This window comes from Scatophagus argus, chromosome 16, assembly GCF_020382885.2.
Source record: "Scatophagus argus isolate fScaArg1 chromosome 16, fScaArg1.pri, whole genome shotgun sequence".
Taxonomy (NCBI): Eukaryota; Metazoa; Chordata; class Actinopteri; family Scatophagidae; genus Scatophagus; species Scatophagus argus.
Genome location: NC_058508.1, coordinates 4,669,217 through 4,689,572, shown reverse-complemented (window position 1 = coordinate 4,689,572; position 20,356 = coordinate 4,669,217). Strand labels below are relative to the sequence as shown.

The 20,356-nt window shown below is 40.7% G+C and overlaps 2 protein-coding genes and 1 long non-coding RNA gene across 3 annotated transcripts; 2 read left to right on the top strand and 1 right to left on the bottom strand.

The window, feature by feature from the left end:
- The first annotated feature begins 191 nt into the window (after nucleotides 1–191).
- aldh16a1 (aldehyde dehydrogenase 16 family, member A1) lies at nucleotides 192–11,220 on the top strand. Its single transcript, XM_046414547.1, has 17 exons — nucleotides 192–471; nucleotides 1,719–1,818; nucleotides 2,324–2,450; nucleotides 2,554–2,711; nucleotides 2,808–2,885; nucleotides 3,265–3,452; nucleotides 3,596–3,754; nucleotides 3,845–4,003; nucleotides 4,763–4,919; nucleotides 5,206–5,281; nucleotides 5,661–5,766; nucleotides 6,705–6,841; nucleotides 7,001–7,171; nucleotides 8,449–8,653; nucleotides 8,783–8,968; nucleotides 9,542–9,667; nucleotides 10,139–11,220. The coding sequence occupies exons 1-17, from the start codon at nucleotides 382–384 to the stop codon at nucleotides 10,304–10,306; spliced, it is 2,391 nt and encodes a 796-aa protein (XP_046270503.1). The 5' UTR covers nucleotides 192–381; the 3' UTR covers nucleotides 10,307–11,220.
- Nucleotides 11,221–11,296: 76 nt separating this feature from the next.
- LOC124072837 lies at nucleotides 11,297–13,007 on the bottom strand. Its single transcript, XR_006845604.1, has 2 exons — nucleotides 12,714–13,007; nucleotides 11,297–11,932 (listed from the first exon to the last, which is right to left on the bottom strand). It is a non-coding gene; the product is annotated as an uncharacterized LOC124072837 (long non-coding RNA).
- A 2,045-nt stretch (nucleotides 13,008–15,052) lies between these two features.
- LOC124073597 (ferritin, middle subunit) lies at nucleotides 15,053–17,188 on the top strand. Its single transcript, XM_046415920.1, has 4 exons — nucleotides 15,053–15,366; nucleotides 15,878–16,024; nucleotides 16,420–16,545; nucleotides 16,645–17,188. The coding sequence occupies exons 1-4, from the start codon at nucleotides 15,265–15,267 to the stop codon at nucleotides 16,798–16,800; spliced, it is 531 nt and encodes a 176-aa protein (XP_046271876.1). The 5' UTR covers nucleotides 15,053–15,264; the 3' UTR covers nucleotides 16,801–17,188.
- The last annotated feature ends 3,168 nt before the right edge of the window (nucleotides 17,189–20,356 follow it).

Sequence of the window (20,356 nt, the reverse complement as noted above, 5' to 3'; positions counted from 1 at the left end):
ACGAAATTACAGTTTGATATAAATCAAAATTTTCGGTCCGTGGTTTACAAAAACAGTGGACATCGCGAGCCTTCGAACGCGAAATCAACACCGGAAGTAAGCGGAGGTTAAACCTCTCGCATATCGTAGTTTAAAGGTGGTTCTGTAAACTGATGTCCACAGCGTTAGTCTTGAGGTTTTTTTAGTGGGAGGGAGGCTCGCACGTTGCGTTTGACGTGGAGTTGGATTTTAGGCGACCTTCCTGCTTGCCTTTTCTCTTTTGTCTCTTGCAGGTCCCATCTTAGAAGCTCCAAAGTATTTAAAGATTTTTACTCTGAACGCCTCACAGGAACGAGTACACTGCGCAAGGGAGATTTGTTTCCTTTGGCACTTGTAACTATTATGGCTGGAAGCACAATTAAGACAGTGTACGATATTTTTCAAAACATGGAGTACGGACCAGCAGCAACTTCCACCCATGCCACTGCACAGGTATAGTTATCGATGCTATGGTTAACATAAAGCTCACGTTATATTCGGCTAATATTAGCTTGTTTTACTGCTCGCTAGAGTTAGCGTATCCCTGTGAGACTGTTGACACGTGAAGTTCATTAACTGTTAGCAAGGCAAACATGTGCCTTGTGACAGTACAGTAGTTGGTTATGAAATCTCAATGGCCAGATGCTGGACATATATTTATACTCCAGGGAAGTTTCAGCCTCTGATTTTGAGACTTGGGTCAGAAGCTTCCCTCCCGTAGAGTCAAATCGGAGCATTGAGACTTGAGTTATCGATAAGTGTGAGATTTAGTTTGCCACAGAATTGTGAAAAGATTGATGCTGGTGTGATGTCGCTTCACGGACCCGGAAAATGTTCAGATATCCGGCACAGTGCTTTCATGGTGTTCATTTTGATGAAACAGCTTTGACATTGATCAGTAGTTACTGCTGTAATGGGTTACTGGATGCTTGAATTTCCCTCGGGATCAATAAAGTATCTATCTATCTAGTTGACCTCATCCCTGCAGTCCGTGTTTCTGCTGTAGCAACAGATTGAATTAAGGCCATCAAAGGAAAATGTAGGTGTTCGGTGTTACAGTGTGATTTCAGAGCAGCTTTAGTTTATTCTGTGTTGCTGGTTGAAGATGGACTTGGTGATGCACAGAGAATGTCAGCTCTGTACTTTGCTCTCCTGTCTGTAAATAGTTGACACACTCCACCAGTGTCCTGCAGAGGTGGTGTCCCCCTGACCAATAAAATTTGACGATAGGTTTGGATCTTTCTCGTGTACGGTGCCGGATCTGCTTCATTTAGAGGCAGTTTTATTGTTGTTGTTCCTGCCTGTTATGAAGTGGAAGTGAATCAGAAAGCATGATGATCATTTTTTTGTGTTTTATCTGTCGTTGTAAAGACATCACTCTGTTGTCTAATGCAGAAAAAGCTACTTTTTGAAAGACAGCTGTTGCTTTCCACCTGTGGACTTGAGATCACGCTGTCTTATCTTGACTGCAGGTCAGACATCAGAGTGAATTTCAAATAGGTACACCTCGCTACATGCAAATCAGTTTGTGGTATTTCCCCACTGCATTTTGGGACTACTTAAAGCTGTCTTCAGGGCCGTATGCTTGTCACCCAAGACTGGTCGACATAATTATCACAGAAATCCTCCACAGCCACACTTCACCTTAAGAGATGGTTTAATGCTTTCTCCATATTGACCACTGTTTTCTTCTCCATCAGGCCTGGCTCGATTACCATTCCCGTTCTCTGGGTCTGTTCATCGATGGCAAGTTTGTCCGTCCAGCAGACAGACAGAGTTGCTCCCTGGCTGATTCTAAAGGTGAGAGTGGCACGCACAGACAGCTGACAGAGCTGATTTAGCTCATTTAGAGCCCTCTGCATTCATGTCCTTATTTTCTTGGCACTTTACTGTTTAAGCTCCTACATATTATGCCTTTAAATGACAGATGATTGATGAAGTTTGGCTGTTAAACCCACATAGTGCTGAGTTTATATTTCATGGTCCATCTTTTTGCAAAGTATCCATGGAATTAATAGTTGGGTCAGTCTGTCTGTTTGTGATGATCCTGAGGCTGAACAATGTAAACCTGGCCTTTTCAATGCCTGACATGGTGCCCCTCAACAACTGGAAAATGAGTGCAATTTTTGGCTCAAACTCTCCCTCTGTGCCTCCCCTCCAACTTGTCTCATAATGTGAAAACCTAAACATCTGATAAAATACAAGGCCACTTTGAGGCGACTTGCATGATCCTGGTCGTATTTCTTTGAATGAAAAGAGATGACACAGACCATGTGTGCGTCTTTTCCGCTCTCCTGGTGTGCAGGTGCTAATGTGTGCAGCACAGTGTGTGCTGTGGAGGACGACGTTTCCCAGTGTGTCTCCTCTGCTGTAAATGGCTACGAGGCTTGGAGTGGCCTGACCTGCTACAAGAGGGCCAAAGTGCTGCTCAGGTACGACACACCCACCCTTACGTACCTTGGGACCCTCAGCACTGTTTCTGCCACTGTCCAGACATGGAGATGACTGTCCGCGCCGCTTGTCCTCCTCTAACAGGTTGGTGAGCGTCCTCGGGCAGCACGGACAGTGTGTGTCGGAGCTGTGTGAGCTGTGTGGGGTCTCGTGCTCGCCCTCCACCCTCGTCAGACTGCTGCAGTACTACAGCAGCTGGGCTCAACTCAGAGACACTCTCATCAGCAACCGGACACCACTGGGTGAGGTTATCAAGGGGTAGAGTGTTTTAATCTTCATTCATTCTTAGGTTTGTTTGTTTGTTTTTTAACATTTTGTTTGTGCTTCCTGTTTTTCAGGTGTGGTGGCAGTAGTTGTCTCTGATGACTGCTCTCTCTATTCCCTTATGCTTAAAGTCTTACCAGCACTGGCCATGGGTAAGATACACACTGTATTAATTAGATACACACTGAAAAAGTCTAACTAATAATTACTTTAATTCTCATTTGATCAATTATTTATTATTATTTATATATATTTTTTTCTATAAATAACCAGGAAATAGTGCCCAGTAGTTCCCAGAGTCCAAGGTGGTTTCAGCAAATACTTTGTTTTGTCCAACCAACACAAATTGGAAGACAAGAAAAAGCAGACATTTTTCTGGCATTATTATTGCATTCGAGAAGCTGAAACCATTAAATTTGGCATTTTTACTTGAAAATAAGTTATTAATTATCAAAATAGTTGCTGATTACATTTCTGTCACATTGATTTAAGAGTTGTTCTTGGTTATAACTGAGTCTTGTCTTCTTCAAGGCAACTCTGTCATCGTTGTCCCTGGTCGGAGCAGCGCCCCTCCAGCGCTCCTGATGGCACAGCTTTTTATGGGAGCAGGACTTCCTGCTGGGGCTCTTAATGTTTTAACAGGAAGTGACATGTCACTGGGTGCCAAAGTGGCTCAGAGCTCCAGCGTCAGCTACGTCACCTACAGCGGCAACAAGCAGGTCTGTTTGGGACAAAATTAGTGTTACATCCCTAAACAGAAAGTTTAGAACCTACCTACACATTTGTTCTGCAACTTTTAAAGGTGTTTTAATGTTACCAAAATGTCCTAAATTATTACAGCAATGTTTCTCTTTTCTTTCAGGACGGGGTGATGCTGTGTAAAGCCACCGCAGGGATGGGCGTTCCCGTTTCTGTCTCTGCCTGCGTCGGAGCTACGTGTCCCTTCATTGTCTTTGAGTCAGCCGACATCGACAGCGCAGTGGATGGAGTGATAGAGACTGCCTTCAAAAAGAGAAAAGAGGCAAGTTACACAAAGAAGTATCTCCTATCAAAGCCTCACGGCATCGTGTCGGACCACCACGTCTCTGTAACATTTGTCTCCCCTCCTCAGGTCCACTGGGTGTTGTGCGTGCAGGAGAGTGTGTTGGACAGAGTCGTGGCCCGTCTCAAGCTCCGTATGGCAGGCATGAAGTGTGTGGCCCTGCGCAGTGATGAAGACAGGGCCCTGGTTGAGGCTGCAGTACAGGAATCTCAGCAGCAGGGGGCCACGGTTAGTCAGAAGCACAAAGAAAAGCAGTGCTTAGCTGCAGCAACGTTTAAGACATGTGACTGGCAGCAGAGTAAATTAACCGTATGACTTAAGTGATTGAAGCTTACCTGACTTTTCTTTGAAACATTAAAATGCATTTTATATCTAAAATTTAGACAACAGATGGATGGGATCATAACTATCTTTAGAACATTATCTTCAACTCATCTTCATCAAGGACTACAACTTGCAGTGTGTGTACCTGAAGCTGATTTTCCTCACAGTGTAAACTGCTCAGAAGTTCATCAATGCCATGCTTCTATAGTCATAATATTGTCATCTTTTAAATGCATTTATCTTGTCTTCATAGGGACCACAGTTGAAGGATGTTGCATTTAAGTTATCCTTACTATTTTGTAGGTGTGTGTGTGTGTGTGTGAAAGAGATTTAGAATCTTTTTCATAATGTCAAATGAATTTAACAAAAATGCCAGTGTAGCTGTAGCATTAACTAGGTAACTTTGTTAGCTTTAGCTTGGTTGCTGAAGCTGCTTTACTCTTAACCACAAATTTATACACTGGTGCAACTGAAGTTGGCAGTATGTAGGTAGAGAGCTGATAAAACTGGAAATTTAAAATGGATGAAAATAGAAAATGAATAGATGATTAAATGTGTGTATTGACCAAAAAGTGGGAAAAAGAAGAGCTGACAAATAAAAATGAGTTGTAATTTACATGTTTGGGTTTCTTATCTACTCAAGTGTTTCCTTCTGGTCCCCAGTTGATTCAGTCCTGCACAGCCCCCTCTTCAGGTGCCCAGTACCCTCCCACGGTGCTCTGCAGTGCAGCCCCCTCCTCTCCATTTGTGGTCAGCGCCTCTCCAGGACCCCTGCTGCCTGTCATGACCTTCAGGACCAACACGGAAGCAGTGACGCTGGGTAAGGAAGGTTCTGTGGGCATCGATGCACGATTGAATCTAGTTTAAGAAATTCATTTTGGATGGTCAAGTCACATGGTTGATGGATATGAAAAGTTCTCTTACAAAAGTACATGTTCAGCTTTTAAAAGCTTTGTAGGAGACCTGTTAAAGATGTGGTTGGTAGCATGTTATCATCATTAGTTCCTTATCTCGGTGATGGGGATAAACTGAGAGAGTTTTCAGAGGACTTTGTGTTTTTAATATTGAATTTCAGCTAGAATCACAGTAACACTGTGTTGACACAGGAAATCACAGTCCTCATGGCCAGGCAGCCTCCATCTGGACTGAAGACCTCACCCTGGCTCTGGAGACAGCTAAGAGGTACACACATTCACACACTCAAACATCTTTGTTTCATCTTCCTCTTCTTTCCTTCCTTCTGCTTGTTTTCTTCCTCCATTTACTTGTATGGTTCTTGCCTTTTCATTTGTTTCACCTGTCCTCTTTCATATGCCTTGATCATCACCTTTTTTACTTGGAGAGAAGCCACAGGTGAAATTAATAACAGTGTAACAGTAATAATCATGATGGCCTGCATTCCGTTATGGTGAGCCACTTCTCGGGCTCTGATATTGTGCTTGGTCGCTCACTGACGTGGCTTACTGGGAACAGCTACTGGAAAGGTACCACTGATAATGTTACTACTGTAATGTGTCTGTTTCTCCCTGCTGATAATTTCCTCTTCTCCCTGTCCCCCCAGTCTGTCGGTTGGCTCGGTGTGGGTGAATTCCCACTCGGTGTCTGACCCCTGTATGCCTGTTTCTGGTCACAAAGACAGCGGCACCTGCACTGACGGAGGACAGGAGGTGGGTTTCAGTATCACACAATTAGCACTTCAACAAAAAACACACACAACGCCCCAAAACTGAAATATTGTAAAATATTTATTACCAGTGTAACAAACCATTTGTACCAGAGATATGCACTTGAAGATGAAGATAATGCTATGAAAATAGTCATCGGATCTGTAAACACAAGTATTGTTAGCTAATTAATTTTAATTTATGTGTGTTAGCTTACCGACAAAAACACTATCTACTTTTACAAGAGTTAATCCAATGATGCTAAAGCAGTATGCAGTACAGTATATGGATGATAATTTGACTGACTCTAATTTCATTTTATTAATAGTTTCATGCCAAAAATTAGCTTCAGCTAGGTAGCTAGTCGAAAAGGCTATGCTCAGTACATTTTGTAGAAGTATTTTCAGCTAAGCTAACAGCAGTGTCAGTAAAATGAGAAGAACACGAAAACCTCCTGTTATTTTAACATGGGAGCATTTACACATTATTCCCAGATGGTTAGCATTGTTGCTAGATTGCAGTCACATCATTTAAATAGTCTCAGTTAGCAACTGTAAGGTGCTACATATTTAGAGGGGTTTGTTAACAAGTCAAACAGATGCAACTTTTGTTAGCACAGCTTCTTTTAAATTAGTGTAATTTACTGCACTATTGGTAATACTGGAATTATTTACATGTAACTGCTGACAATGGTGGTTCTGCCACTCTAATGGTTTGTTGACACTCAGTGGGTCTTTTCAAACTGTCCCCTGATACCTCTCACTTGGAATTGCAACCAGAAGGATGACGTTGTTTCCGAGTCAAACAATAGACATGAAGCAAACACACACCTAATTATCAGATAAGCATGAGGAAAAATGTATGGATGTGGGAGCCTTGCTGTGTTGACAAGCAAAAAAAACAACAATTTAGTACCTAGACCTCTCTGTGCTCTCTGCCAGGGTTTGTACCAGTTTCTACGCTTGCCCTCTTCGTTCTCTCCTCCCCTACCTCGCTCCTCTCCCGTCTCCATGGACTACTCAACGTTCGGAACAGCAGCATCCCCAGCTGTTATTCCTGATGACTCAGACCCTGCAAGGTGGGTTTCTGGTGCTGTATGTGCTTTGAGACATGTTTATGAGGTATCACAAGGCATTGTATTCTGAATAACAGCATGATATACTCAAACACATGCAGGGTTAAGGGTTACAGTATCGGTCCAAATGTATCACTCCCTTCCTCCCTCCTCTCCCCTCAGTGCTCCTAAGTCCTACCTGCAGTTTGTCGGTGGTAAGGCGTGTAAATCAGTGTCTGGCCGCAGTGTAGCTGTGCAGACCCCAGAGGGCGGCAGTGTGTTAGCCTACTGTCCAGAAGGTGGTCGGAAAGACGTCCGTAATGCCGTGGAGGCTGCTGTCAAAGTCCAGCCCAGGTGAGAGCTTTGCCACAATAAACATGCACAAATTACACACAAACTATTGCCAAGCAAAAAAAAAAAAAAGCAGTTAAGCACATGTTTTCAAAGTCGAAGCCCAAGACCACTGTTTACATGTCTGACAAGAGAAGGAGGCAATAAACAATAGGTAGACTTAAGGTTTTTTGGCTGAATATAATAAAAAAGCAAATAAGTACAAATAAATGAATAACATAAAGTTAATAATACAGGTGTGTATATATAATGGGTATATCAACAAAATTATATGTACTTGTGGTCATAACCAGAGCAGTGGGATGCTGCTTGATCAAACTCAGATCACTTAAAACTAAGTAAAACAAAGGAATTCATATTAGTAAGAAAGAAAATATTCTGACCATAGTACAAATGTATGATTGTTATCTGAAAACATTTTGGACCTTGACCTCGTGTATTCGTGTCTGTAGTGTATTGTGCCGTCATTAAACCGACTGATAAGCTTGTTCCTTGTTTTCTTAGAAGCTGCACATTGGCTGGGAAAACATTAGAAGGAAGGAAGAAAGCATATATGACAGCCTTATGTTCAGCCATTCACCAAAATTTATTTTCTGTGATTCCAGAAAATGCCCAAGTCGCATAATAGAAAACTCTGGTGTTCATTTGGCAGAGACTTTTCTCCGAAGCAATATACAAATTAGGTACAATACAGGCTGCAGTAGATCAACGAGAGGCGTGACACACAGCTGCAGGTGCATAAAGTCACACATTTCACTACCACTCCCACCCCTGGAACAATCCTAACTTTCCAAGGGCCTCAACATACACAACCCAAAAAAACAAGTCTTTTTCCAACTCATGGATTGTTCACTGTGAATTCACTGTCATGGATAAGATACAAATGTGAATCCAAAAGCCTGCAGAGCTTTAAAACTTTTAGAGGTTAAACTTGTCCGAGACGTTTAGGCTTTCAGATTATCAGAAAAACTCATTCAGACAGCCAGCAAGGTATTTCATAAACTAGTAGGCTGTGTGTGTTTATCACCAGTCAAAGTCAAACTTGACACAAATTTACTGAGTGCTTGTGTCATACACAGTATGATTATCAACAGATTAAATTCAATGAATACACAGTTCTTCTTGTGCTCATTATGGTTTTCCTGCAGGAAATTCATATCTTTTATTTTTAACCAACATTTCCAGTCAAATAAAAATAAAATCATGAAAGATGACATGCATCAGCACTAAGAGTTTCTCTTAACAATTTTATTTCTTTTAACAACCTTCACCTCCCCTAGTTGGATGAAGAAGAGTCCATCTGCTCGTGCTCAGTCACTCTACTCTCTGGCAAAGGGTCTGGAGGCAAATAGGCGGGACATAGCTGCATCAGTCAGTCGTCAGACTGGTGTCTCAGAGGAAGAGGCTGAAAAGGAGTTGGAGCTCAGCATCACCAGACTCAGCGACTGGGCGGCGTACTGTGACAAAATCCAAGGAAGTAGTCTGGTGAGGCTTTTTTTTATGTCATACAAAGCTGATAAAACACCTCTTTGATAATGAACAAATTAGGATTGCCTGGAAGACTGTTAGCATTTTTGATCTCCATTTCTATTTTGTTATGTTCCTATACCTCAGCCTGTACCACAGTCTGGCTCTGCTTTCTCCCTCCCTGAAGCCTTGGGAGTCATGGGGGTGGTCCTCCCTGACAAGAATCCCCTCCTCTCTATAGTAACACTACTTGGGGCAGCCATCGCCACTGGCAACGCCATCATCATGGTTCCCAGTCAGAAGTATCCACTACCAGCCTTGGCATTCATTCAGGTACATGTTTGGATGTTTCATGGTCAAGGAAAGCATCTGCACTTCTCAATACAAAAGTTAGAAAATTAAGAGCTGTTGTACAAATAAAGAAAGCAACAAAGTGAAATGGAAACAGACTGCTGAGGAGACTGTAACTGTCCTCTGATGAGTGCTCCTTTTATTACGTCCTCTTGTTACACTGTCTTCTTCTGCAATGATTTAATGGGCGACCAGAGACTGTAATCAGCTGTTTACCACCAGCTGTTTACCCTGATAAACCATGGAAAACACAAATAAATATTTTTTTTTCTTTAAACTCAACTATTGAGTGCAGGCCAGTCTTTAGGTCAGTAGGTTTGCTGAGACAGTGAGGTTTGACAACAAGTACAGCTGAGTGTCATCTGTATAAAAGTGGAAAAAATACATTAAGTGACGCAATGTTAACATATGAACAGACTCTTGAGGTATATCATAGTCAATATAGCTGCATCGGACATGTGACTTACCACCACTGACAACACCTGAGGGCACCTGTCCATGTGTAAACACTGGTTTTATCTGCATAGCACCTTTCCTCTTCCTGCCTCTCCTCAGGTGCTCCAGTCGTCAGACCTGCCAGCAGGTTTGGTAAATATCCTTACAGGAAGCAGAGACCAGCTGACAGTGGCGCTGGCTAATCACAGTGTCATTAAGGCCATCTGGTACTGGGGCAGTGCTGAGGTGACAACTAAGCACCAACACACACCAACACCTTCTCTCACACCCCACCCCCTCTGCCTCTCTCCCTTGCTCTCTCTGTCGCTCTCCTGCTCTCTCTCTCTCCCTCTCTCTCTCTCAACCCAACCGGTCAAGGCAGATGGCCGCCCATCTTGAGCCGGGGTCTGCTCCGAGGTTTCTGCCTTCTAAAAGGCAGTTTTTCCTCGCCACTGTCGCCAAGTGCTTGCTCAAGGGGGAATGTTGGGCTCTCTCTATTTTACAATTTAATTAAAGAGTTTGGTCTAGACCTGCTCAAATTGGAAAGTGTCATGAGATACCTTTTGTTGTGAATTGGCGCTATATAAATAAACTGAATCAACACCTACACTAGTGTTCAAATTTTGTCAGGAGAGGTTGTGGGAGAGTCGATTGGCTCATCACTCCAAAATAGTCAATAATCAAGCTTCACCTTTGCTCTCTGATTTCCTGCCATAGGGCTGTCAGTACCTGCAGCACACCTGCACCAGCCCTTTGAAAACCCTGTGCCTGTTCGTGGAGGGGAAAGACGGAGGGAAGGACTGGACTCAGTCCCATTCCTCATTCATGGAAGAGATGTGGGGAAATGCCGTCCAGTGGAAGAGTGTCTGGATTCCTACTGACTAAGAAGACAGAGGCTGGGATAAAAGATGAAGATTGCAAGAAAGATAGAGGGAGAAAGAGCTGCAGATATCTGCTGTTTTAACATCAGTATGGAGAGTTTAACTGTGACCTGTATGGTGTAGATTCGAAAGGAAGGATCAAAAATTAACTGTGACCATGAAAACTGTAAGATGTCAGATGAACAATGAAGTAGTTGAATAGTATTAGAAAACATGAGATTAAATATACTAACAAATTTAGATTTGAGGTTATGACAGGAGAGCCCATAGCCCTTCACCACCAAGACCATGTGTTAGCAGGACTGTTGATGTGTTAACTTGACATAGTAAAATGTATGCAATCATAAACACAAAACCTGCTCACTTTCTACCTCTATCTTTTGCTATTATGTTTCTTTTTTTCCATTAGTCATCATATCTCTGCTTGATTTATTAAGAGTATTATGACTCTGGGGCAAGCATTTAGTTTTCCAGACAGACTTACACAGAGCAGAGCAGAATATTATATATACTTGGAAGTGACAGAGTTTCACAGAGACATGATAAAATACTTTCAATAAATATCTCGGTATAGTAATTGTTTTTACAAATGCTTCCCTTTTTTCAGTCTGAAACTTGAAACCTCATCTGCCTTAGAGTTCTGTCGATGGCTGAGCAAAATTCGATTAGTCTTAATACGCTAATGCACTGTACTGTATGTCGTCATTACTGTACAATAATGCTGCAGCCTTTAGCCATGCAAGTGGACTACACTTGATGCAAACATTCCCAGTGAAATCTAGTTTGTTTCCAATTTAATAATCCCAATGTAAAAAAACAAAACAAAACTGTTTCTCAAAACTGTATGTGTTTCCAGAGAATGACTGTGGGTCTCACTGTCTTAACGCCATAATTAAAAGATGCTTTAATGAATTTGCACACTGCTGTCTTTCTGAATTCTGATAACTTCGGTGAACCCTTAATGTTTCATCTAATCTTTCTTAAGACCAAATAATTGCAAAACTCACGTCATTTTATTTCTTAACAATCAGCATTTGTCAGCATTATAATGAGCGAAACTCCCTGCCATATATGGCACACATTCATAGTTAACACTTAACTGTTGTTGACTAGACCGTAGACATTTTGTCTCAAATGGGAGCGTTGCAGAAGTTGCTAGAAAAGAGCCAACGTTGCTGTTATGAGCCCCATTTACCAACATGTAAAAATGCTGTGCCAAAATGTAATCATTTATTTTGGCCCAAACAAAAAGAAAAGAAAAGCTGTCGATGCTCATCAAGGAAACATGTCACTGATATTCAAACTAAAAGGAAGTCTAACTTGCTGTTGAACTCAATATCAGTCTAGCAATTTTGTGTATAAAAGTGGCAGGAACTGGCAGGTATGAAAAGGGTTAACCAATTAAAGAGTGTGAGAAATGTTTGAAAGGAACATTTGAAAAGAAAAATACCATTCATGTGCTTGATGTTATTACAGTACTCAGCAAATCCTATCTAATCATTAGTTCCTTATTTAACTTTCTTGTTCCTATTTTACTTTTCCAAACCGGTTCCAGCCAGCAGAGCACTGAGGTAAAGACTTCCAGTCATTCGTTTCCTTGGTCACAAGACTCCTCCCTCTGTCTGTCAGCCTGACCAAAACAGAGCAAAGTGAAGTGGGCTGAGTCACAACAATGACACAGCACAATCCTCAGTTGAACCTTATTCTATGTACCGACTCTTCGTGGTAAAGTGACACAGCACAAAATAAGAATGAGTACATTTTTGAGTCACTTTTTTGTAAGTATGAGAATATAGCACATAATATGACTATGGACACGTGTTATGTATTTTGCTAAAGGGCCATATTTAGTTTTATTGTTCCCTGATTACAGAAAACAGTATATGCGTGACAGGTTTTGTTGCTTTTAGTTAGACTGCCTGGCAACACGTGTAGTAACAGTGCATCTGGTGCCATTAATCCCTGAATACTTTCTTAAATTCATCTGTGTAATGGTCAGAAGTGGAAGAAGTACTCAGGTCTTTTACTCCAGTAAAAGCAGCGGTACCACAGAGTAGTAATACTCACAAGTGAAGTCATACATTTAAGTTTTACGTGAGCAAAAGTACAATAGTATTAGCATGACAATCCTCTTTAAGTAGGAAAATAAAAGTATTCATCATATAGATTGGCATATATCAGAGTCATGCATATTAGTGTATTGTAATTATTGATGCATTAATGTGTTCATCTCTTTAATCAAGGATTTTTTTTACAGATTTTATCTGCTGGGTAGCTTGTGAATTTCCCCCTGAGGATCTTTATCTTAGTCTACAATATAACATTAGAATTTGTTAGTTAAATATATTTAGCATTATTAAACAAAATCTGAAAAGTAACTACTAAATGAAGTATTAGTACAGTACAAATACCTCAAAATTGTACTTTCTGCCAGGAACAAGCAGAGTCTTGTGCTTCTGAAGCCATAAGGAATGCACTGGTTACATAGCAGATGTTTTGACTTGTCATAGGAGGAAGCTCACAGGTGTATTAATGATTCATTCCACTTAGAGGAGGTCCTGCCACTGTGTGAGCTGGTTCACTGTCACTGTTACATTTAATGCAACTGACCTGTCATTGCAGTTAAGTCTAATTGTGTTTTTCCTGTTGTGACAAGTCCATATGGTTAGGACACGTTGGGATGACAGCAAAGTGTTGTCACTGGCTCAAAGGACCATGAAGACACCAGAAATGCACACAAATTAACTGATTTATTTCGAAAAGAACTGGGAGCATTGGGCACGAGTGGACGGCCCCAACTTGCCAAATGTGAACCTGCAAGAGAAGAACAAACAAGACACAACCAAACAGACCAGAGGGTTGTCACAAAAGAAGTTAAAGCAACTTCAAGGACCTTTTATTTTGTGTTAATTTTGGAAGTGCTCGCGGACAAAAGCAGTATGAGCTCCACCACTTTGTGTCATGAAAAAAAATACATTTTAGAGTGACCTTTACATTTTTGTTATGTGTATATTGAAATATGAAAGCTACTTCTGATACACATTAGCTCTGTATGCAACATACCTTCAGTGAAGCATGTGCCAAATTAAAGATGTGTTCTTAATTTCTTTCCTTAGCACTACTCCACGCTGACAGGCCCTTCATGTCCACCTGGGCAAGACACTGTAAACAAAGCACAGCTATGTCAGTGGAAAACTACTGGCCCACAGTGCTGTGTCAGTTCATTATAGCCTGATAAGAGTGATCATAGGGGATAGTTCGTAATAATCAAGTTGAAATGAGGACAAACTCCAACCTAACTCTCAATGTGTTTCTGAATTAGAGGCAGGTGGGCTTGGTTTACCACAGAGGCTAATCATAAACACAGCATGCAGGTCATTTTAATGTCACTTCAGTACAGTATAGTTAACCCTACAGTCCTTTTCAGATAGACTAAATGTCACTCAACTGGCTCACAAATTAACCAAATATAGAGTCAGTTGATGTTTTACTCCAGAGCCTGTTTACTGTAATTACATAAACACTGATACACCTTCACTATTTTATTGTAATGGTTCCATCCTTGCATTTCCTAAACCACTTATTCTGTTCATGGTCACAGGAGGCTGGAGCCTATCCCAGCATGCACTGGGCAGGGAGCAGAGGACACCCTGCATGCTAGCATGTCTTTCCCTCCATGTATGCGCTGTATAGTGGATCCCTTTATTGAAAATATCAAAAACTGTATTATTACACCTGTGTGAATAACACACCTGGTAGCCCTGATGTAATGACACTATTTTTGCAGCAAAATATCATAAAGAGTTTCCCCAAAAACAGGACTGAGACTCTGTTTCATTAGGGAAAAAAAAATCAAATGTGCTTACAAATGAAATAAATGAAGCAGATTCGTTGTTCTCTTTTTGTTTTAGAAATTACAGGTCATTTCAGGTTGTTTGGAGTCAATCTCTCGCAACAGTGCTGTGGTATTGAGTAATGCAATAAAAACCACCTTGGGTGAAAACACGTTATCAGCACTTTTTAGATGTGGCAATGTATTTATGAGGTTAAACAAGTATACCAGCGCTATTGGCCCAAATTTTACTATACTAGGATTAAACAAGTTAGATTGACTATGAAGAGTATTAGTCAGAAAAGGAGTGCATGGTCATCTTACAGAAAAAGAAAGAAGAAAGAGAGAACATCTATAAAAATTAAAGTTATTTTGCAGCCTCACCAACTTCATGATGTTTGTCATTTGTATTTGCAAGTTTGCAAAGAACTTGTGTCCATGTGTTTTGACATAAGGGTCAATGAGAAACAGTCACACTTTTGATTTCAATAAGGCCTGTTGTATTGTAGTTAACATGAAAGAGTAATTAATGTTTTCTTTTCTCCTTATTTTTATGTTATCTGTATATGTGTGACTAAAGGAAAATGAAAACGTCACAGTCTGCCTCTCCACACAAATAACACACTTTAAGTGATTCTGTATTGCGGGTCAGTTCTATGAATTTCAACCAGTTTATTGATTCTGAAGATATTAAAAGTGCTTCGTCATTGTAGGTAACTCTGTCAGCAGGTTCGAGTAAATCAAATGAAACATGAAACCTCGATTCGCACGAATAAGGAAAAAGAAATGCAGCATCATCCCTTATCCCACGCCTTCCCCCACTATCATGTGCTACCTCAGTGATTGGCTGAAAGCTGCAGAATGACGTTACGTCTGTCACGAGGGCTTACGTGTGCAGTAGCCTATAAATACAGTGGGCTACTTGCTGCCATTTACGATCGGGAAGAAAATCTAAAGGAGTTCTTGCTTCAACAGTGTTTGAACGGAACTTCTTCCTTCGTCCCTTTTTTTCTATTCGTCTGCATTCCGGACACGAACACCTCTTATACTTGAACACTACTGGATAAAGTCGCCGTAAAGCTCTATTTTTGTACTGTTTTGTAAAGAAAAAGCTCAAAACGCCAGCCGAAATGGAGTCCCAAGTGCGTCAGAACTACCACCGCGACTGCGAGGCCGCCATCAACCGTATGGTCAACATGGAGCTGTTTGCTTCTTACACCTACACTTCAATGGTGAGGAAAAACCGCTTCTGAATGTTTTTAATAGCATATGTTAATGCATGCAAATCATGATTCTGCTGTGTCTTGATAGCGTATCATCCACATTAGGTGATTCACAGACTTGATACGTTAAACTGAATAATGGTAAATACAATTATTAATAAATTCTGAAAGCTAATTTTTTTAGGAATATTGTTATTTAATGCAATTGCGAAGCATTTCAGCGTTAGCTTGCTGTTTCTACGTTTCCTGGTTGTGTTATCGCTGATGGGCAGGTTGCCAGATAAGGAGAGGTTTAGCCCCCACCCACCGCTGCAGAAAAAGTGCTGCGTCATGCTCATACGAGTTGTTTTTTTTCTTTGTCCACCACCTTCACGTGTTCTACTCAATCCTTGTTTGTATCTAAACTGACTAGAAGCTATGAGTCATGTTCCTGACCGCTAACTGGCTGCATAACTACTGTTTGACAAATAATGACGGGTGATGTCTTATAATCACTGTTTTTATCCTCCTTTCCCCTCAGGCCTTTTACTTCTCCCGTGATGATGTGGCCCTTCCAGGCTTCTCCCATTTCTTCAAGGAGAACAGTGAGGAGGAGAGGGAGCATGCAGAGAAGCTGCTGTCCTTCCAGAACAAGAGAGGAGGACGCATCTTCCTCCAGGACATCAAGGTTGGTACAGAGTGGACAGCTGGTCCCGTTGTAACATGTCTCACCACATACATTGTGTCTACTACAGATCAACTGGTAATTTTTCAGGTTTTAACACTTTTTCCCTACCTATTCTGTGAGACTGTACCTCTTGTAGTACAAAGTAACGTTCAGCCTCTGTACCATATTGACATCTCAGCTTCGGTTTTAGTAGCAAGCTACTTCCAGTTAATACGTTATATTTTGTAAAATCAGTCCTGAACTAAATTATTTCTTCAAATCAAAAATCAGAGCTAATCCTCTAAGCTTTTTTTATGATATGGAGTACTGGTGACTGAGATCATTGTACCCTGCGTACACAAGGCTTAATGTAATGAGTGTTCAGTTGGCTTTAATTGAATGTTTTTCTTCCATAGAAACCGGAGCGTGATGAGTGGGGGAGCGGGCTGGAGGCCATGCAGTGCGCCCTGCAGCTGGAGAAGAATGTCAACCAGGCTCTGCTGGACCTGCACAAGCTGGCCTCTCAACATGTAGACCCTCATGTAAGTTGCATAAAAAATCTATGAGTAATGAGAGCTTCATGGGTAAACTTTTTGTCTGTGTTAACTAAACCAACTTGTGTTCTCTCATCCTGTCCCCAGCTGTGTGACTTCCTGGAGACCCACTACCTGAACGAGCAGGTGGAGGCCATCAAGAAGCTGGGCGATCACATTACCAACCTCACCCGCATGGATTCCCACAACAACAAGATGGCGGAGTACTTGTTTGACAAGCACTCCCTGGGGGGCAAGAGCTAAATGCAAAGTGCCAAGATTGAGCCTGGGGTGAAAATCTTAATGACAAAACAGGCTTTAAACTCAGCTTAACTTCTTGCTCCAGTTGTTCATTCATTGGGCCTGATTTTTGTATGTGATCTGCTTAACCTATTACACTGATAGGCTTTCACATGTTCTGGTGGTGTCGCTGTTTTTAAATGTCATATAGGAGGATGGATTTTAGGTCTCTGAGAGTTTGGGCTGATGTTGTTCTCATCGTCACAGCATCCTTTTGCTGCTCTCTCCGAGGCTTTGGTTTGCCTGCTGCCTGGCTCTCATGACTTATAAACCTGCTCTTGTGTGACAGTTTAACAATTATTGTGACTGTTTCTGATCTGTTCTTAATCCTAATAAACATTTTGAGCTGGAATCTCGTTGTCTCCATCTGTCCGGTGACTCATTCATATTGGCTTTAAAGCTATGGGAAGTGTTTGAACAATGACTCATGAATGCAACCAGACAGCTTTTTTTTTTTTTTTTTTTTTTTTTTTTTTTTTCTAAAGGAAATTTTTGGCTGAGTGGTGTATATTTGGAACTAATAAGTTATGAAATGGGATAAGAGAACTTGTATGTAAATTGTCATCAGCTGAAATGGTATATCAAAGTCAAATATCCTTTTGTGCCCTGGCATACATTAGCAACTGCATATCCACCGTAACAACATCTAGTCAATAGAGCTTCAGTTCCTGGTCTTCAGTCTTCTGACAGTTTGGACATGATAGTCCCTGAGGCTACATTTTCTTAAACTGAATATATGGAGGAAAGCAAAAAAATGAAAAGGCACATTACCAGTCCAGTGCTGACTGTCATTGTTGTCCACAACATAATTCTGATAATTAAAATAAATGACAGGCCTTTAGAAGCCTCCACGGTCACTAAGCATACAATTGTATACAACTGGTCAGAATACATCCAGTTTTGACAGACTGTGGTGTAACAGCTGACATCACCTCTCAGTCTAACTGTCAGCAGTTTCTCTGTTTATTTCAAAGCCAAAGAACTGAAGCTCTTATGGATAGCAATGACAGCGCTGGAAGACTTCTTTTACTGAAGTAAACGTACAATACCTCAGTGTAGAAATACTCTGTTATGAGGTCATACATTCAAAACTTTACTGAAGTAAAATATTCAATTATTGATGTATTCATGTGTTCATCGCTTGAATGTTGCGGTTGGTAAAGGCGGTGAATCCCCCCTCCAAGTTGATTTAAGTTTTATATTATCATAACTTATAATAACGTATCATAATTTTTATTTATATATTATATTATGAATTATATGTAAAGAAAGAAGTAACCAAAGTTATCTTATAATTATAGTGCAGTGAAACGTATTTGCGTCTGAATTGAAGTAGAAGTATGAGGATGCAGAAACGATGTGATATTCAAGTCCTAGCCTATGGAGACAGTACATTTGGGTTGTTCCACATAGGTATTGGATGCACTATGGCCATCTGCTGGAGAGCTTTGGTATTGCACTCATAACTTTACATCTTCAATGTAATTTGGTACAGTTGTTGTCATAAACATGTTGAAGGAAAGATGATATGACTTTTAGTTTAGCCCTAGCCCAAGGAGTTTGTCATTTAACAGTTTAATTAAAAAAAAAAAATAAAGAAATGCATTATGCATTATATTCACCACACAAACTTTATTTTTATATTCTGGAATTTATATTCTGATTTGCTGCATTGATTACATTACCTTGAAAGAGCTGAGTGTATAGGAACAAGTGTAATCTTCCAGTGAATAAGTGCTGTATTCTGTCAGTCACACAGACACGCATGCATCTCCTCAGACAGTGCTGCTGTTCTCTCAGGGGTCAGGACCTCCACCCACATCAGACTCTTAGCATCAGGGTGAAGGTTCCCTGTGATTGGCAGCACACTCGGGTTGTTTGCTGTCCAGGGTGCTAAAGCCCAATCATGGAAGAAATTTCCACTCATGCTCTCTTTAATTCATCTTATTCCTGGAATAAAAAATACACACAGGTTAGCATCCCTCTGGCGTTTCAGCACACCTGGAGTGTAAATAAAAAATATGGATGCTTAACATATTTGGAGAGGTGCAGTGTGATAATCTGATTTGTATTTGACTCAGTCATGTGAGTCAGAGTGACACTTGTATGTATGCAGCATACGTTTCTCAATGGTTTAGAAATACGATTTAAAAGCACGGTGTTAGACGAACTAGCTGTTAAAGATGGACTTTTCTGCAGTGGAGGTGGACACTAAGTAGTTGGCAGTGGGGGATATTGTAGAGATTAACGCAGGAGGGGGGAGGGGGAGCGAGAGAGGGAGGGAGTTGTGTGTGACGACTTCTCATCAGTCAGTGGTGGTGGATTTGTCTGGAGGACATTTGGATGCAAAACATTAAAATAAACTAAAAGCCAAAAAGCTGAGTGGAACCAACACTAAAGAGGGTGAGTTATTCGCTATTTTCATTTTATACTGTGGTTTATTTTAGAATTAGTTATTGGTTCAAGTTACTACCATAGCCAATCTGCAGTTATAAAATTACTTGTTCCTGCCTAACAGTCGAAAAACTTGAAAAAGGTTTCCAATGGATGATAAACAGAGAAAAGCAAGCCTTTTCAGATGTTTTTGACTAGTTATCTGTTTCATAAACAACAACAACAACAAAATGTTTGGTGCGTCCGCTCAAAAACTCACCACGAAACTTGTCTTGATTAATTTTCTGTTGTTCCATAAATGACTCATTTCAGCTGCAGTTTATTTCTCTTCTCTTTCTCCATGTATTTCAGCCGAGCAGTAAATCTGTTAAGCAGCTGTGGTCGCAGGGAGCACAAGGTTCATTTATTGGATTATATACTTTGATGCTGATTTTATGGCATTCTTTATCATTTGATGAATGCATTTCACTGGAAAAGTTCATGCATGAGAGAAACGTTCGATTTTATACACAGTGAAGGATGTTTTCCAAAACTGAGAAAGATTAGTTTAAGTGGATTATAGGTGGCTAATGCGTGTCTATTTGCAGAGTCTGTGTTCACTTGCAATACGCCCTCACAATGCCAACATATTACCTTCACAGCCTATATTTTTCTGACATTGTGTCCAGCATTATAACCAGTTGCTTTATGTTGGGAAGGTGAGCAGGAAGAGCATGAATGGACACTGGATGGGTGTTTGAACTTTGCACTATTGTAATACAGACTGAGATTTCTGGCTTTTGAGGCTTTTTGTACAAAGCTGCAAATACCTGTATATTAACTGCAGTAATCCTGTCCTGAAAAATATTGTACAACCACAGGTCAAGTGATATTGTGACTATTATAAAAGTTCAGATGTGTGAACTTTAATGAAACCATATTATCCTTTTCATTTCTGCCATTTTAAACCTTTCTAATGCAGAAATTTGATTTTTCAGCAAAGAAACAACATCTGTAATAGAAAGGTATGACATTTCGATAAAGAAGATTTTTCATTTTCTTGTCGAGTGTTTGATGAGCAGATTGATACCATTTTCATGTTTTTAGGTAAAAATGGAGCTACAGGGAGCAGCCGGGTAGCTTAGCT

Excerpts from the sequence above, each read along its gene's own strand:
- aldh16a1 (XM_046414547.1), top strand. The coding sequence starts at position 382 with ATGGCTGGAAGCACAATTAAGACAGTGTACGATATTTTTCAAAACATG. Across the intron at positions 1,819-2,323 it reads CTCCCTGGCTGATTCTAAAG|GTGCTAATGTGTGCAGCACA; the intron begins GTGAGAGTGGCA and ends CCTGGTGTGCAG. Across the intron at positions 5,767-6,704 it reads GCACTGACGGAGGACAGGAG|GGTTTGTACCAGTTTCTACG; the intron begins GTGGGTTTCAGT and ends GCTCTCTGCCAG.
- LOC124073597 (XM_046415920.1), top strand. The coding sequence starts at position 15,265 with ATGGAGTCCCAAGTGCGTCAGAACTACCACCGCGACTGCGAGGCCGCC. Across the intron at positions 15,367-15,877 it reads CTTACACCTACACTTCAATG|GCCTTTTACTTCTCCCGTGA; the intron begins GTGAGGAAAAAC and ends CTTTCCCCTCAG. Across the intron at positions 16,546-16,644 it reads CTCAACATGTAGACCCTCAT|CTGTGTGACTTCCTGGAGAC; the intron begins GTAAGTTGCATA and ends TCCTGTCCCCAG.